At 34.6% G+C, this 18,680-nt stretch overlaps 1 protein-coding gene across 1 annotated transcript in view; it reads right to left on the reverse strand.

Moving 5' to 3' along the window:
* The window catches only part of SGCZ (sarcoglycan zeta), a 459,941-nt gene that overhangs the window by 15,275 nt on the left and 425,986 nt on the right, over positions 1–18,680 (reverse strand). Inside the window, exons 5-6 of the mRNA XM_035699786.2 lie at positions 16,291–16,363; positions 4,333–4,456 (exon numbers count right to left, since the gene is read on the reverse strand). Of these exons, the coding sequence (XP_035555679.2) occupies positions 4,333–4,456; positions 16,291–16,363 (197 nt within the window). The remainder of the gene's footprint in view (positions 1–4,332; positions 4,457–16,290; positions 16,364–18,680) is intronic.

Below are 18,680 nucleotides of genomic sequence, written 5' to 3' on the forward strand. Positions count from 1 at the left end.
ACTTTAGAGAGAAAATTGTGTTTCAATAACATATCCTTTGTGGATGTTAGATTTTAGTCTGAGTAATTACCTTTTAAGTGTTTGTTATTTGCTTATGAGACTGGGATGGATCCTGAATTCTTCTGGTTTCTTCAGATATCTGGCTAAGCCTTTCCAAACTATGGCTTCTAATCTTCTTGCGTTCTCTTGTAGTGGAATCATTAAGAAGTAAAACTGTTTCTTGTTTGTTTGTTTTTCCTGAAGTCCTGGAGACCAAAACTAGAGCACCTGGTAGTAAATTCCAGAAAATTGCCAGGGTAGCTCATGTATAGACAATTCTCATACCTGTTGCTCTATGGGCCACTCAAAAGACCACCCAGAGTATTTGAACTACAAATCAGAAAAATCCATCAGCTTGCTACTGCCTGCCCCTGTTCTATCTGAGGATGCCTTGAGGCTTCACATCTAGAGATCTTCTCACTGGCAGCAGTCAGGACTCAGAAACTAGGTTTATAATTTGCTCCAATCATCAACCTGTGTTTTACTTTTATTTTCACAGAAATACCTTTTATTAATACCTGATTGCTTGCTGAACAAGGAGGAGCCTATACTGTTATTAACAAAACCTGGTGTGCCAGTATAACTAACTCAAGAAAATTGAAGTAAATGCAAAAAAGGGTTTCTGAGCAGGCATCCTGGCTGCATTGGTATAACCCAGGGACAAATCCTAACTATATTTAGTCAACAATCAACAGTGCCCTCCCCAGTCTCTCTTGCTTGCTTGCTTGTTTGTTTCCCCTCTCCTGGGATGATTGGTGGCTATCCTACTGCTACTTATTTTTGGTTTCTGTCAGTTTGACCTGTTACTAAAGTTAGTGTCATTCAAGCCCCAACAATTCCAAGCCAAGCTACTGGTGGCACAAGGATTCCAACCTATACTGCTACAGGAAGACCCAAGTCCCCAGAAGTGTGTAGAACAGTCAGAAAGAAAATTTGTGCCTCTAGGGTAGGGGAGGGACAATGCCCCTGCTCAGCAGGAAGCAGCTTCAGAAGTTGAGACCTTTAGTTCCTTCTCCTTAAGAAGAAGGAAGATGAAATCTCTCAGAGGAGAAATAAGACAGTCGGGGACCTTGGGAACAAGCCCCTGTGCACTTAGAAAACTCCTTCCTGCCTGCCGGCTATTATCACCTCTTTTGCAGAACTCCCTACTGACTGTTAGCACTTTTCTTGCAGAGCAGAGCACCAGCTAAGGAGCAAGCCTAATTCACGGCAAACCAGTCTGCGCCAAGATGGACCCCAGTACTGACCTTTCACCCACTTTTCCCCCCATTATAAAACGGAAATTCATGCCCAGGTGGAGATTTAGCATGCTAATTAGACAAGCCACCTCTACAGACTGACCTGTCACCCTTTCCCACCTAAGTTTCTTTAAAATACTCTACCCCCCCCCCCCCCCCCCCCCTTAGAGAGTCAGCCCTAGGACTCTTTGCTTTGTGCTGCCTCCCTGGTGCTGGAGCAGAAGCCCCAGTGGAGCCTTGCCTGTGCTTTTCCATTTTAGGTCCGGCCCCCTTCCTGCCATTGCTGGGTCCAAGGACCCGAGTCCGGTAACTGATGGGTTTGCTCACATCTCCTTCTGTTCTGCTAAGGCAGTTACTGTGAAACTGTTCAACTTCCAAATTCTGAAATTGATATTTCTCTTCTGTATTGTCCTATAAACCATAGAATCCATTTGTTCTGAAACTCTCCCTGGTGCTCCCAATCACTCGCCTGAGCTTTTAAATCAAGGCCCACTGTCTTCTCTGAACCAAGATTTCATTTATCCCTTTCTTACTCTTTGAAATCAGGCCTATCACTGTGATAGAAAAGCTCAATAGATTTGCAAAATAAAAATTGTTCCCTCTTCCTCTGCAATCCTGTAACATACGTGTTATTGCATTATTGCATGGCCGTGTGGTATTAAGAGTTCCACCTATATTATGATGCAGGTTGACTTCAGTGAAGAATTGGAAATTCCTTGCAACACTATATCTGAAATGACTGAATCTTCATCAGTGCAAAATTTTGTGTGCAATTTCATTCTTATGCATTTTGTCAGTTACTTTGTTACCTCAATATCATGTTTGTCCTGATCTTAACTACTTTAAAAACAGTCTAAGGGAGGGACTTTTTATCTATTTTGTTTAGTAAATGATCAGTTTGCCTTTCTGTGGCATAGTCAGTGGAGCAAGGAGAAAGATTTCATATCATTTCACACTTTTTCCTAGGAAAATTACATGTTATTTTATTCCAATATAAAGTGCTGTGCTTTTCTGTGTCTTTATGTTATTAATATAAAAAATTGACCACAGCTGAAAATCTCTGGCTATGATTTATTTATAGCATAATATCCAATTCACAATTAAAAGCTAACCTGTAATTGAATCCAAGGATTCATTCCGCTGATACACTGAATAAAAGAAGATGAGTAAAGTGGTGCATAAATAGGAACAGAACAGAGATTAATAACCACCAATATTTATTATGGGGTGATTCATTATGAATAATTTGAATGAAATGATTAGCATGATAAAAGCAACTCTTTAAAAAGGATGCAAGATACTTAAAGATTTCCATCTTGCTGTGGTAGACAAAGTATTATATTCTGTAATTGTAGCAGAAAGAAATCTTGAAAGGTAATAAGGATATACTTTTACAATATTATGAAGTATATTTCTAGATTATTAAGTGTCAATATCCAATAATATGCTAATATGGTCCTGCCAGTAATTTTGTTTATAAAAAAGAAGCAAAATATGTAATTAAAATTCATCTTGAATCAACAACTGAAATAGTGGCATAAAGGTAAGAAAGGAACATCTTCCTTCGATTCTATTGATTTCTCCCTTCATCTTTACATCATGAAGAGGCATAAAATGCTCCAGAGCATCTTTCTCAAGTTATTCTTCTGTTCTTTTTCTTCTCAACTTGACCTTTATAAGATCATAATAAGATTTAAAAAGCACGAGAAGGAAGAAAATACTAAGGGACTTAATTGGTAGAAACAACAGTACAATGGATTTAGACTTTCAAGGACTTTGGGAATCATAGCAAAAATATACACAACATATACTGTGTATAAGGATTTGAAATAATTAAAATTAAAAACAAGCAAGCAAAAGAGAAACTATCAAGATGTCCAGGCAGACTTGAAAAAAAAAAACAAAAAACAAATGAGAATCCTAAAAATGAACAATGTAATTATTAAAATTATTTAAGATTTTATTTATTTGAGATAAGAGAGAGAGGGACCCACCTGAGAGCTGGGGTAGGGAGGAGCAGAGAGAGAGGGAGAAGGAGACTGAGCTACTGAGCATGGAGGCCAATGTGGGGTTTGATCCCAGGACCCTGAGATCATGACCTGAGCCCAAGGTAGACATTTAACCAACTAAGCCACTCAGGCACCTCTAATTATTGAACTTAAAAGCTCAACAAAGGCATTAGATAAGAAATTAGATACTGAAAAGGAACCTGGGCATGTAGATCTGAATAAACAGAATGAGAAATAGAAACTAAGAAGGAGAGACTAAGAGCTCTGGCAGGTAAGGAGATGGAAACAGAGTTTCTTCAGAGTTGCAGAAAAGGGCCATAGAGGAAATGGGGAGCAGGAATATGAGAAAACCCAATGCTGAGGAATTTCCAGAGTTGATAAAAATGTCATTCTGCTGGCACAACCATGACTAGCAGCAGATAAGGTACATGAAATGAATGTGTGCCTATGGCATTCCAGTGGAAGACTGGCAGATGGAAGACAGGGTTCTTTACAGCAGGCACTGAGGGAAAGCAATGCTCTTTAAAGGAATGACAACGGACTCACAGGAGATTCTTGGAGGAAGTAAAGTAACATGGGAGAAAAATGTTAACATGTATCTATCTCCTTATCTAGGGAATAACAATTGGGCTAAATGGTAAAATAACTTTTGTTTCATTTTTCTTTTAGAAGAAATATAGGAACTATTTCTACAGAAAAAAAAAAAAAAGTACTTTTGGAAGACCCAAAAAGAAACTAAAAAAAAACAAAGACTGCCTTCACTCTTGATATTATCTTGATGTTTATTATGTTTATCTGCCAATTCTGAAACTACAGGAATTTAGATGCCCCACTTAAAATTAACTTATTGAATGGGTATCTTTCTGTAGAAAATAAATGGAGCTTTGTTTTAGGAATATAACATCAGGTTTACCAAATTTCATATTCAGGACATATTATATTTCCATAATTTAAGTTCTCTCATGACGCAGTCCTTTATGTGTCACTGCATATAATTTGAGAAGCACTCTAGCAGTAAAGGTCCAGTCTCTGCCCTGGGAACTCACCTCCCCTTCTGTAGACTGTAGATGGAGCTCCTTCCTGCAGGTGGCCTTGAAGTCTCCTGCAGCAGCGCTCACCTGGACCCCTCGTGGAGCCTCCATTATCAAGGACCTGGTGGGTGATTCAAGCCTAAGAGCAAAACAAAAGACTCTTTCATAGTAAAAAGATAAACAAATTATGATGGACTAAAAGATAACATTAGTAACTACAACAAACAGGTAAGCATAAATAAAAATCCTTGCCATTTCAAAGAAAGCCAAAATGAGTTTTAGAATGATTGCCTTATCTATTTTTTGGCTCTTTATGAAATTGTTCATTTGCTAACATCAATTATTTACTCTCATTTGTTTAATGATTTAATAACAGTTTCTTATGCGGTTTCCTTTCACAACACACATGAAAAGTAGGTCGTGATAAGTATACTTGCTTACATCTTTTATATATTTTCAAAATTAATGATTGAGTTTTAATAAATAAATTTCTACCAACTTAGCATGTAACTATCCCTCAATAAAGAGGCTTGCAAAGAGATAAGTTTAATGAAAATCATTAATATTGTGAACTTTTAAGCATTCCACAGTCAAAATTTTGTAGACCTGAAAATTTTCAAAGTACTCATTAAACTTTTAGAAATTAATTAAATGAAGAAATAAGCCATTTCCTACATCAGCCAACCTCTACTGGCCCAGGAAAATGTCCACAGAATGAATGACATTAGACTGAGAGAGAATAAGTAAACGAGAGATGATACATCAGTTCAAGTATGATTAAAGATTGCATAAATTATGAGGGGGTAAAAAACACAACTGTTTTATTTATTTATTTATTTATTTATTTATTTATTTATTTATTTCAAGATTGTATTTATTTATTCATGAGAGACACAGAGAGAAAGGGAGAGGCAGAGACACAGGCAGAGAGAGAAGCAGGCTCCATGCAGGGAGTCGATCCCGGGTCTCCAGGACCACATTTTGGGCCGAAGGCTGCACTAAACCGCTGAGCCACCCGGGCTACCCAACACAACTGTTTTAGATAGTTGTGCCTGCAAAAAAGCTAGCTGGCAATTTCAAAATTATCTTCAATTATAAAACTAGAGAAAAGGGCAATGAAGGCAGAACATGGAAACTAGAATACAGTGGTAAAAAGCACAAGTGTGAGAAGAGGAAACATTCCCAAGTTGGTCTTTTTGGATGAATGTTCTGTTCTGGGACAGCAATTGTGCATGTTTCCCCTGACCAGACAGCTTTAGGACAAGAGTCCCCTCAGTTCACATTCACCATCATCCAGAACAACTCATTTCTTCTGAGGGAACTGATCCAGAGAGTTGTTTTGCAGGGAAAACCGCATCAAATAGTTTGTTCTCTGAAGATCAGCTCTTTCTCAATGGTGAAGTTGAACTTAAAGACTTTCAAGTGACGTTGAGACTCAGCATTTAGAAGAAGTAAATTCGACATTTTCAATTTTTTTTTTCACTCACCAAAGTAACTTTGAAACTTTCATCTCTATGGGCCTCTTGGACATCTTTATAAAATCCCTGGATGGATCGGATTTTGAATATATATATATATATATTTGAATATATATATAGAATATATATATAAATATATATTTTTAAAGAAATGTTTGTTTTTTTAGAAAAAACAAAATCATGTTTTCACACAGCATTTGAAAACTTGAAAATAAAAAATTTTTTTTCACTCATAATCCTCATACTTTCCACATAGAATCTAAATTTCTATTAAACTGTGTATTTTATAATTGATTTTTCCTAATACATCCCCAAATATACACCATTCTCCACTACGATTTTCATTGGTTAATTATCCATAACATTAAATGTAATTATATAAGATTGGATATGATGAACAATTCAAATAGAAGTCAGGTACTCAATTAAAATGAATTAATATTCTAAAACAGAATGTGAATCTAACATTCAAACAAACACAACTCAGTTAATTTATAAGTGGGAGAAAAAGCTCCCGGACTTTATCAAATAATTGATATGGTTTAGTTTGTTTCCAAGGATAGGGGTTGAAGTTCCTGCTCATATATTTGATAATAAGATACTCATATTAAATGTGTACATGTTTTTGTATTATATTCCTACGCTGTTTGACATTTGGTACTAGAACACTAAAATATATTTAGTCTTTCTGGGCTTTTGAGTTTTTCCGTTCTCATTTTTATTATTTAATCAGAAAATATAATATTCATCTTCATTTTAGACTTCAGGTAGCCATCTCCAGCATAGCCACAGAGTACAGTGGTTTGCTACCACTGACTTAGAGGATCTCTATTCAACGAGGCAGGAAAGACCTAGAGATGGGTTCAGGAAAGTTAGCCAGTAGCAGTAAGACTCAGTTTCTGCATCTCTAAATTGAAAATTACAGCATTTCCTTTGGGGCCATAAGAGATATCTTAGGAGAAGTAAGGGACATAAATATGTAGTGGGGCAGTACTGTGAGATATTGATGGAATTCCCTTTCCTATCACATTTCCTAGAAGTTCTGCTGTTCACTAAATAGTATCTTTTGCCATAAACAGTGGAAGATGGAGCAGAGAAGTTGATAAAGATCTTTCAAGTTTCCTAATCTTATAGAACTTTGAACTGAAAAATACCTAGCTGTGGAATGTGTTGAAAGTGACTCAGCACATGAGCAAAAACATCAAAAGAAAAGTAGCCAGTGAGAGCTTGTGCTCTATTTCCACCTGTTGGAGCACTGTTTTCTTGATTCACAGAATAAAGAAGATTTGGTTGGGGAATGAACAGAATTGGTTTCAAATTGTTCTCTGTGTTGTGCTACCTGAGGCCAAGCCCTATGATGTATGGCCTTTATTCTTTATGGGTTAGAAGTCTGAAGAGAGTAATCTCAGGATGACTGAGGACAAGAGACCAAAGATTCTACACCAAGAGAGAAGTGGTGACCTGTGGTGAAGAATGTGTAAGCAGAGGGAAGAATGAGAACCTCTTGGCAAATGTCAGCTTGGGTCATGAGGCTCCTAATGACCAAATGTCACCCCAAAAGCTTTGGCACAGTGTAAACCCCTTGGTACAGTGATGCAACCCCAGAGACAAAGAAGAGAATTGAATAGACTGAGGCTGAATTTCTGATATCAGTGCATTAAAGGCCAAATATGTAAATACAGTTTCATTTCTGTGCAGATGATCTGCTGGCCTAAGACAATGTATACCTGACACATCACACATATATAATTATATATATATACACATATATATATACACATATATACTTATATATAATATATACCTATATACTTAATAATTTACATATATGTAAAATTGATCAAAGAATACACAAAACATTCAAAAAGTGGTAGCAATTTTATAGTGTTGCTAAATCAGGTTATGAAGTGATTAAGACTTTGAATTAAACAGGTTTCAACTGTATGCTTTGTTAATCTTGATAAAACTAAGTGTGGTAATCATCAAAATATATATAAATCTTATTCCCAAACTATAAGTTCAATTAATCCTCAACAAAGCAGGAAAAACTATCCAATGGGAAAAAGTCATTTCAACTCATCCTATACTTAAAACTTTGCATGGATTATCTCACAATCATTCCACTAACACTGAGAAATGCATACTCTATCCATATTTTACTTAGGAAGTAGTTGAATCTTAGTGTAGTTATTTGTTTAGGATTAACTAGCTTGTATCTCATATCCAAAACCACCTTGAAAAAGAACAGCAATGTTGAACTTAAAAACTTTGAAGCACTTTAAGCATTTTAAGCAGAGCTATAATAATGAAGACAGTTGCCAGCCTGGCATAACAAATAACAAATAGAACAATAAAATAACAGAGACTCTAGAAATAAACTCTAACAAGTATGGTCATCCGGTGTTTGACAAACGCAGTAAAGTGACCCAATGAGAAAAAGTAGTCTTTTCAACAGTGCTGGAATAACTGATCTCTATATGGACAAAAAGAACTTCAGTCTATACCACCCACTGTTATAAAAAATAAAAGCTAAAACATAAGGCTTTTGTTATTTTGATTATTTTTTAAAGGTGTATTTATTTTAGAGAAAAAAGAGAGAGAGAACTTGTAATGGGGGGGGGGGGCGGCCCAGAGGGAGAGAATCCTCAAGCCTACTCCCTGCTGAGCTGAGAGCCTAACCCAAACCTCAAATCCACCACCCTGAAATCATGACCAGACCGAAACCAAGAGTTAGATGCTTAACCCACTAAGCCACTCAGGCACCTCTAAAATGTAAGGCTTTTTGTTTATTTATTTTTAAATATTTTATTTATATAGGCTTTTTGTTTATTTATTTTTAAATATTTTATTTATTTATTCATGAGAGACAGAGAGAGTAAGGCAGAGAGAAAAGCAGGCTCCCTGAGGGGAACCCGATGTGGGACTTGATCCCAGGTCTCCAGGATCCTGCCCTGAGCCAAAGGCAGATGCTCAACCGCTGAGCCACTCTAGGTGTCCCATTGTAAGGTTTTTTAAAGGAAAATATCTTTGTGATGCGGGAATAGACCAAACTTTCTTAGGCTACAAAAAGGAGTAAAAAGGGACGCCTGGGTGGCTCAGCGGTGATCCCGGAGTACCAGGATCCAGTCCCACATCGTGCTCCCTGCATGGAGCCTGCTTCTCTCTCTGCCTATTTCTCTGTCTCTCATGAATCAATCAATCAATCAATCAATCAATCAATACATAAATAAATAAAACTGTTTTTACAAAAGGAATAACACAAATATTTTAAAACATAAATTAGATGTCTTCAAGATGAAAAGCTGCTTTTCAAAATCCATCAATAAAATGAATATACCCATAGACTGGGAAATAATATCCACAAAATACAGATGTTATAAAGGACTGCTGTCAGGGTATATAAATAATCCTCTAGTTCAAAGATAAAAATACAAAAAACACAGTTAAGATATGGACAAACGATTTGAACAAACACTTCACTATATATATGGTTGTTCTATATGTACATGAAAAAATCATTAATGTCATTACTAATCAAGTAACGGCAAATTAAAAACATGAAATGCCACTAAGCATCCACCAGAATGGCTCAAGTTAATAAGAATGCTAACACTGAATATTGGGGAAATGTGCACTACTGAAATTCTCATTCATTTTTACAGAAAATGATATAATCACTTTGGAAAGCTCTGACATTTTCATATAAAACCTAATACATGCTGGCTATATCCCAAGTGTCTATCAATTAGGAAAATGCATACATAAAATATTGTATGTTCATGTAATGGAATACTAATCAACAGTAAAGCAGAAAGAACTATTGATACAGACAACAGCACAGATGGATCTTAAAAACATCTTGTGGAGTGAAAGAAATCTTGCAAAGAAGAGTACATATTGTAGATTAATTTATAATTAGTACTAAATCAATCTAACCTAATCCAGGGTGAAAAAAGGTGAGAGAAAATGTTGCTTCTTGTGGGTAGTGATGGGGATTTTCTGGGAAGGGCATAAGAGAACTCTCTGGGTTATGATGTGTGTTGTTCTTTAAAGAATTTATTTATTTATTTGAGAGAGAGAGTGTGTGTGCAGGGGGAGGAGCAGAGGAAGAAGGACAAGCAGACTCCGGACTGAGTGGAGAGTCAGATGTGGGGCTCCATCTCATGACCCTGAGATCATGACCTGAGCTGAAATCAACCTTTAACCAAGCAATCCAATTCTTAATCAACCACCAATCAACCAATTGGACATTTAACTAAGTGAGCCACTCAGGTGCCCTGATGATAATGTTTTATATCGTGGTAGAAATTTGGGTTACACAGGTATATGAATTTGTCAAAACTCTGGAAATGTGCACTTAATTTTTGTGAATGTCATTGTATGATTTTTTTTTAAAAGAAAAGAAACTGTAAGTAATCTTGAATAGTAGTTAGTGATATGCATGCCAAAGTGAATAGGCAACGTGTATAGATTTATACAATGTATGTTCAAATGCATAAAAAATAAGATATACTGGCAGACGGCTAGTGGAATGTGTACCTATGTGATTAAAGGGGGACAACAAGGACAACAATAATGAAGCAATCTAGCTGGGGGTATGTAGATGGTCATTATGAGATGCTTCAACACTAAGCATGTTTGAGAATTTTCATAAAATGTTGGGAAAGAAAGTATGGTCTCATATCTTATAGGAATATCCGTTTTACTCAATTTTGGTTAAAATATATAAAACATTATGCTATGTAGATCCAAATAGGAAAACCGTTAACCGATGCTAATGTTCGACTGTCATTGACGATTAAAATTCAATAAAGTGTACTAATGAAATATAGGGATGCTTTTAAAATATTTTTAATTCGTAGGACGCTTGGATGGCTCAGTGGTTGAGCATCTGCCTTTGGCTCAGGGCGTGATCCTGGATCTCGAGATCGAGTTCCACATCGAGTTCCCTTCAGGGAGCCTGCTTTTGTCTCTGCCTGTATCTCTGCCTCTCTTTCTATGTCTGTCACGAATAAATAAATAAAATATTTATATATATATATATATATATTTAATTCCAGTTGCTAAATTGCCATGTTAATATAAATAATGTATCACTCAATGTCTATATTTTACAATTACTTTCTGGAGAGGGATATCTATTATTTACCTAAAAATTCAAAAATTTGAGATATTCTTGGATAAAAGTAAATTCCTATCTACTTCCATATCATGAAAATTCTAATATTTTAAAAAATAATAAACATATGTAATAAAATCCCAACAAGAATCTCAATAGAGTCTCTTGAAGCTTAAAACATTATGTTAAACTATTTTGGGGAGAAAAGCACGTGTGACACTTATTATATTTTTAAAATGAAGTTAAAGTGGCAAATTTTCTTTTTAAAATCAGAACATAATATGATATTATTTTAATTAAAAGTGAGGTTGAAATTAAAAATAGAAACTCATCAATGGTGGGTGCCTGGGTGGCTCGGTCGGTTAAACATCTGCCTTGGGCTCAGGTTGTGATCTTGGGGTCCAGGGATCAATCCCCACGTTGGGCTCCCTGCTCAGCAGAGAGTCTGCTTCTCCCTCTGACCCTCCCCAGTGTCATGCTCTCTCTCTCTCTCTTTCTCTCTCTATCAAATAAATAAATAAAATCTTAAAAAAAAAGAAATTCATCATGGAACACAATATAATTTAAAACATCAAAAGTATTTATGAGAAATTAGTTTATGAGAAATATGGCAATCATTTTGGGTGGAAAATCCTAGGTTTCTTAATAAAGATGCTTAATAATTGACTCTCCATACTGAGACAATAACATTAGATCCTTCATATTCTGCAAGAATAATTTCCAGTTTTACCTACTCAAAATATAAAAACTAATAAATCACAGACTATAATTTTCAATGGAAAATTAGAAAAAAATTCAGAATAATTTTTCATTTTATTTATTCAAAACATTAAACTAAAAAATCACCAAGTGTACAAAATAATAAATCACAGACTAATTTTCAATGGAAAATTAGAAGAAAATTCAGAACATAATTTCTCATTTATTCAAAACATAAAACTAAGAAATAAATTACCAAGTGTACAAAACCAATAAAAGAAAATTAGAAGAACATACAGGAAATATCCAGATACAAAAAAGAAAATTTCTGAAACAAGATGGAAACCCCAAAATCATAAAGAAAAAGAATTGGTAAAGTTTAGTAAATCTTAGTTTGCATCAATTTTCTCTAGATATTCTGGACTCCTCAAATAAGCCTATAATCCCTTTAGAAGTCCTGGACTTAGTCATTCTGGAGCTCAAACATTCCAGAATACTCTGGAACTCAAATTAGACTAAACCTGTATTCTCTTCTAGAACCTTCTAACAAGCAGACTCTTGGCAACACAGGCTCAACAATGAAATGATGCCCTGCTTCCCTCCTAGAAATTCTCAAGCCTCCCCTGAGGAGGGCTTACAACATAGTAGAGATTTTTAATTTATTTTATTATATAACATTCTCTAAAAGGGCCTGTTGAAAAATGAAACCCATGTTTATTTGCAAAGCTTTTGAATTCTGATGTGATTAGTCACTAGAATTAGTTAAGTACGATTGTGTTCATTTTGAAAGCATTCTAGCAATCATAGCAACAGATTTCAGACTAGTTCTTATAGTGGAAACTATAAGAGATTCTAGCAGAGAAAAGGAGTAATGTTGAACTCAAGTCACCCTGCCACCTGTTTTTTCCAAGATGTTCTATTTTTACTGTATTTACATACCAAAGATGCAACAAGATTTTGTTTTTAAGGTGTTATGAGATTCTCAATTTGAAAATGAGTGCCCTAGGTTTCTAGAAGAATCCTCAGTATTCTGAGAAAGGATTTCAGACTCCTTTTAAAATAAGCTGTGAGACACAACCACTTCACGGAAACTTAAGCAGAACTTAAGCATCATGTATTTCACTCTTCATAAATATTTAACATGGCATCAGACATTTAGTGGGGATCCAAATTATTTTTTATTTCAATGATGGAATGAATGGAAAATTGGACAGAAAAATGTTTTACAGGAAAAAAAGACCAATGCAAACTGTGACCTGAATATACAGGCAATTTTAAGGTCTTAGCACTTCGAGCTGCAGTGAGTTTTCTTCAGCTGCAAATCCGTTGTTTCTGTTGCCTTAATTTTTACTGTTTTCTGCCTACTTGCACCTTCCATTATGGTTTCTCCCTTCAAGTTAGATCAAACAAATTTCTAGATCAATTGTTGCTCTGTGTTCCCAAGATTACACGCTAAGACAAGCTTCTCATAATGATCACTTGCTATTAACTCTAAATAAATATATAAATACAGACATAGCATGAAAGAGTAAAGAGGGAGAAGAAAGAGGCAGAGACGAGAAAAGGTGGGGAAAGGAACAAAATACCGTTTTACTATTTTTTTTCAGCAAATTTATCTTAGCCTTTCATTGACAAAACTTGTCAGTGCAAAATCTTTAACTACCTTATACATGGCGGTGGCTTTTCCTTGAACACAATCACCATGTAAATGAGAGCTATGTGTTTTCAGTGATTAATTTGGAGCCTGCAAAACTTAACATTTCAGTTTAAAATTATATTCATACAAGAATGAGCATGATGAAAAGATACCAGTTACATCATTAAATATTAATTCATTTTTACTGAAATGAATCTGAGTCTGGATTCTTTTTTTTTTTTTTTTTTCCCTTGGAACAGTTAATGAAACTCAGATCCAAACAATGTTTGGGCAATATATAATGGGTTTCATCAGTCTTCACCATAGAGTGCAGAATCTCTTTTGAACTGTAATAATTTAGCTATATTTTAATTTAAGAAATAAAAATGGAAGAATGTTCATACCTGGGCTCTTCTGGAAAAATATACTGTTCTGTTGTTACTGACTATTCAATATACTTTTTTTCACGTTTCTAATACATAGGTACCTACTAAAAAACAATGTCACTTTATATAAAATATCCTAGAAAATCTACATGTGTAGGTTTAAAGTGCATGTGGAAACTGGCATAGAATTTGGCCAAATATTAAGGACTCATCAAACATGTGTTAAATACGTAAATTGTAGAAATCTACTTCCTGTCCACTCCAAAATATTACCTATATTCTTTAATAAAACTTTTGGAATGTACCTGTCTAAAGTCTTTTATTTTCAACAAAAACAAAATTAAAGACAGCACAGCTACTTACTCCCCAAATTACCATTTGATTTACCTGGCCAACCAATCTCACCTTGTTAATTAGAATTAGGTGTCGACTAAGAGTACTTCTTACTGGCCTGAAAGGAGAATTGTCAGCAGGACTCGTAAAAATCTTCTCAGACATTCTCCTTTTAATCTTCTTGTACACAAATGAATAATTGAACACCCCCATCATTACTGTGGTTTGCTTCTGTTTCAGCTTTCGAATTATATCAGTAACACTCATCTTGGGGGTTGCTAATTTGCTTTTAGCACTAGCAGATAAGCTTAGCTTAGTGCAATATTTAAATAATTGATGAATAATTAGAAAATAAAAGCTCTAAACACTATATACTAATTATAATTGAATTCACATTCACACTTATGAATTTTGAGACATGTCAGCAAGGTAATTAAAGTAAAGTTCTTATTTCTCTTTTGGCGATAGATTTTCATAATGAAAATCATTCAATGAGTATATAGTTACTAAAATGTTAGAAGTAAAAAGAAGTTTCTTTTAGAATGGTGTAATTTAAACAATTTTTTTATTGAATGAATCACTAAGCTCGGGCATGTGTACTAAAACAGTTCAAAAACCATTGGAGTCAACATTGGCCACATGGGTCTTAATAACACAGTAACTGTGACCACACTTCTTACATTACATGCACTCAACATCCTTGTTATTGAGTTTTGCTGTTTCAGTAATTCAAATGAACAAGTATGTATCAGGCACATTATATGTGAGATACATGTTGACTGCTATAGCAGTCTTTAAATAGTTTATACAAAGATAAACAAGGAACAATGTAGATCCTGGTCTATGGAGCATACAACCTTCCTAGATGGGGAGGGATAAAATAAATAATTACACAAAAATGTTGAATTCCTAACTGAGAAAAGAGCCATAAGTTAAAAGTATAACACACCATGAGATGCTATTTACATATACTCTTCAACCCTCCTAAATCCCTGGGGTTTGGGCATTGAGTAAAAAATTATTTGTCTCATAAAAAATGCCTTGAAGATGGCCACCTTCTTCTGTTATTGTTAACCAGACTATTTGGATGTCAAATGCTAAAATACTGAGAAACTGAGTTCCTTAGGAAATTTTATCACAGAACTATAAAGGTCTGAAAAATTTACTGTTGTGAAAGTACGGATTTTTTTTTAATTTAATTTTTTTCTCTATTATTCTATTTTCATTTGAACATTTTTTCCCCCACTCATCCAAACAGGAAGGACTAAACCTGATCTTTATGAAGTAATTTGGGTTTTGCTTCATATTTATATTGTATTTTCCAAGACAAATGCCATCTCCCAGGTTGATACTTTGATTCAGCTTTAAAAATGACTTTTAATATCTGATTTATTTTTTTATCATCATTAATGTTGTCTTTTTTAATCCTATAGAAATGTATTTTGTTTTTTTTTTTTTTTTTTTTTTTTTTTTTTTTTTTTAGAAATGTATTTTGGAATATAATTTACCTGCCAGATAGTAATTATATAAAGCATCTTTTTTTAATTGATGTATAAGATTCTATTAGTTTTAGATATACATGATTTGATGTACTGATATATTTTGGAATGAGGACCACAATAAATCATATAAAAGATCTTTGATCCCCAAACCTTAACTCACTTACTGAGTTAAGAACATTAATCAATCAGTTACAAGATTTTAATATTTCAACATTTATTAACAGTTGCTGTAATTATCCTAGGACGAATTCTATAAAGTTGTCTCGCAATTTTCTGGGTAGTGAGGGCTGTTACATACAGCTCTGCCTCTTAGAAGCAGCGCGGTATCAGAAAGTAGTGTTTTCCATTGGAAATATTAGATTGAGGAATCCATCATAAGGCAATTGAGCTCTGCCTTTTTCTGATTACTATTTACATTTGCTTTGTGTTTCCCTTAACATAACACTCCCTGACAATTTCTAGCTTTTTCCTACTTTCTGCCTCCTCTTTCTGCCTATGTGTGCCATGTGTTTCATTGCCTATCAGATCTTCTGGAATCTTGATTTTTATCAATCCTCTCTAAACCTCCTCTGTAACTGCCTTTTCCACACTCCTCCTGCCTGATATGTTTATTTTTATATTCATTTTATTAGAGGCAAAAATATATAGAAGGTTGGAATCATAACTCACATATTTGTGTTGAGTTGACATTCCCTGACAACAGGTTATATATATTAAAGTAACACAAATATGTAGCACATTTTCTATTTTACTTCTCTGTATATCAAAGGCAAATCAACGCTGATTGAACTCTGCCACAGATGGAAGAGCCAGAACTTACCTGAGATCTTGGGATGGTTCTGCTCTGATGTGAGGTGTTTCAACAGAGTGCCCAAATACTGCTCCTTCAGTGCCTGGACAGAACAGGAAGCCAGTAGTCAGTACAAGCAAGAGTGTGAATGAAAATATGGAGAGTGAGTTCCCTTGTAATATATCATTAATTCTTTAAAGACATAGGTCTTGTGGGGCATTTGGCATACACATAACACCCGCCTTTGATCAGAGAGATTATCCATGGCACCTTACTTTGACCTCTTTGGAACTAAAGCTCTATCTAAAACCATAAACTGCTCAAAATAATTTCATTAGAGTTTTCTTCATGTGAGGTCATACTTACCCAAAGAGGTCTTGCACTCCAACACTTTCCTCAGGCACTTGAATTATATTCTAACTACACTTTCATTTATTGACTCCATGTGATTTTCCAGATTCCCAGAGCCTTTCAATAATTTAACTGAGCTAAACAAAATGACCTTGCTTTTTAAAAATGCAAAAAAACATTTTTTGAAGATGATGATGATGACAAAAATCTTTTTTTTTCTTTTGAAATTTCACATAAACTTTTTAGATCATTCCCTTTGGAATGATTTTTTCTTTTGGCTTAATCTCCAAAAACATTTTGGTGTAGGAATGTCATGTCTGCTCCATTAATGGCCTCTACACCAGCTCATTAATACAAATTATACAAGATAATGCAAATAATACAAATAATGCAAATAAAAAATATAAATTTTAAACCTAGAAGATAAAGCTGCTTATGCTTATTGTGAAGAACAATGGGAAATATATTGATTCAATAAGCAATAAAGAAATTTTCACTAGAAAATTAGAGCTAACACATATTCCTTAAAAATAAGTTGTTTTATAAGAAAATACACTAAAATCACCAATTTCTCTACATAAAACAGCAATGCAGACCTTGATCTTCAAGCAGAGAGGAAGACTTTTTTTTTTTTTTTCAAAGACTGTAACATGGTTTCATCTTTATTATGGTTCTAAGGATAAATTTATAAGGTTCTGCAGCAGTAAATGCCTAAGATTACAGATTTCAGTTTATAAGCTAAAAGCTATTGGCATTTGTTGACCTCTCACCAAGTTTTAGTAGTTGTTGATGTTTAGTTTTGTTTTTTTCTAAAGAGACTCTGTAGGGCGTATAATATATAGATAGATTATCGGAGCAATTATTTCTTTATGGAGTTTGCTCTTTTGATATTTTGTAAGATATTTTATTTCTGTGAGTGGAAAATTCTTAGAGATAGGTCTTTGAAAGTGAAGTAACAGTTTTAGATAAAACCCCAATTTTGTGATTGTGGCAGGGGTGACATTTGAAACATTTCAAGGTATAAATTTTCATATCTCAAGGAGAGATTGTGTTAGCATTTTAAAAGAAGATATAACTTCCAGAAAGAATAGTTATCCATGTATAAAGTTTAAAAATTAATTTCCACTATTCTGTGACTTTGAAAACTTCCCAGACAAGATAACAGAAATATAATTAAAGAGCAGTAGCAACACTTATTTTCAAACATGGAACGGCACATATGGTAACTTTGCATAGACTATATCAGTGAAAGTAAAAGGGGAATATTATCAAAGTTTTAATTTTCCAATGAGGATTAAAAACTGATAGAGGGGGGAATCCCTGGGTGGCTCAGCAGTTTAGCGCCTGCCTTCGGACCAGGGCTGATCCTGGAGTCTCAGGATCGAGTCCTGCATCGGGCTCCCTGCATGAGACCTACTTCTCCCTCTGCCTGTGTCTCTGTTTCTCTCTGTGTCTCTCATGAATAAATAAATAAAATCTCTAATATATATTATATATATATATATAATATATATTAAAAAAAACCTGATAGAGGTCTTAATTCTAAGTATCAGTATAGAAAATTTTTAATGATTAAAAAAAAAACAACTTGAAGAAATAATCATATTTCCTAAGGGGATAACTTTAAGTCTTTTTTTTTTAATTTTTTTTTTTAATTTTTATTTTTTTTATTTATGATAGTCACACAGAGAGAGAGAGAGAGAGAGGCAGAGACATAGGCAGAGGGAGAAGCAGGCTCCATGCACCGGGAGCCCGACGTGGGATTCGATCCCGGGTCTCCAGGATCACGCCCTGGGCCAAAGGCAGGCGCTAAACCGCTGCGCCACCCAGGGTTCCCCTAAGGGGATAACTTTAAAACTTGAATAAAATAACGTAAACGATTAACTAACTATAAACCTCCAGATAATGAAAAAAATTACTCTCATCCTCTCCATTGCAGTCCTAGAATGAGCCAAAGGGGTACTAATTAATAAGCAATAATGATCATCTTAAAAGGAAATCAGAAAGGGAAGATAAAATCTGTCTGAAGCAGGCATATACATACTCTCACAGTATAAAAAAATCAAAAT

This window comes from Canis lupus, chromosome 16, assembly GCF_003254725.2.
Source record: "Canis lupus dingo isolate Sandy chromosome 16, ASM325472v2, whole genome shotgun sequence".
Classification (NCBI taxonomy): Eukaryota; Metazoa; Chordata; class Mammalia; order Carnivora; family Canidae; genus Canis; species Canis lupus.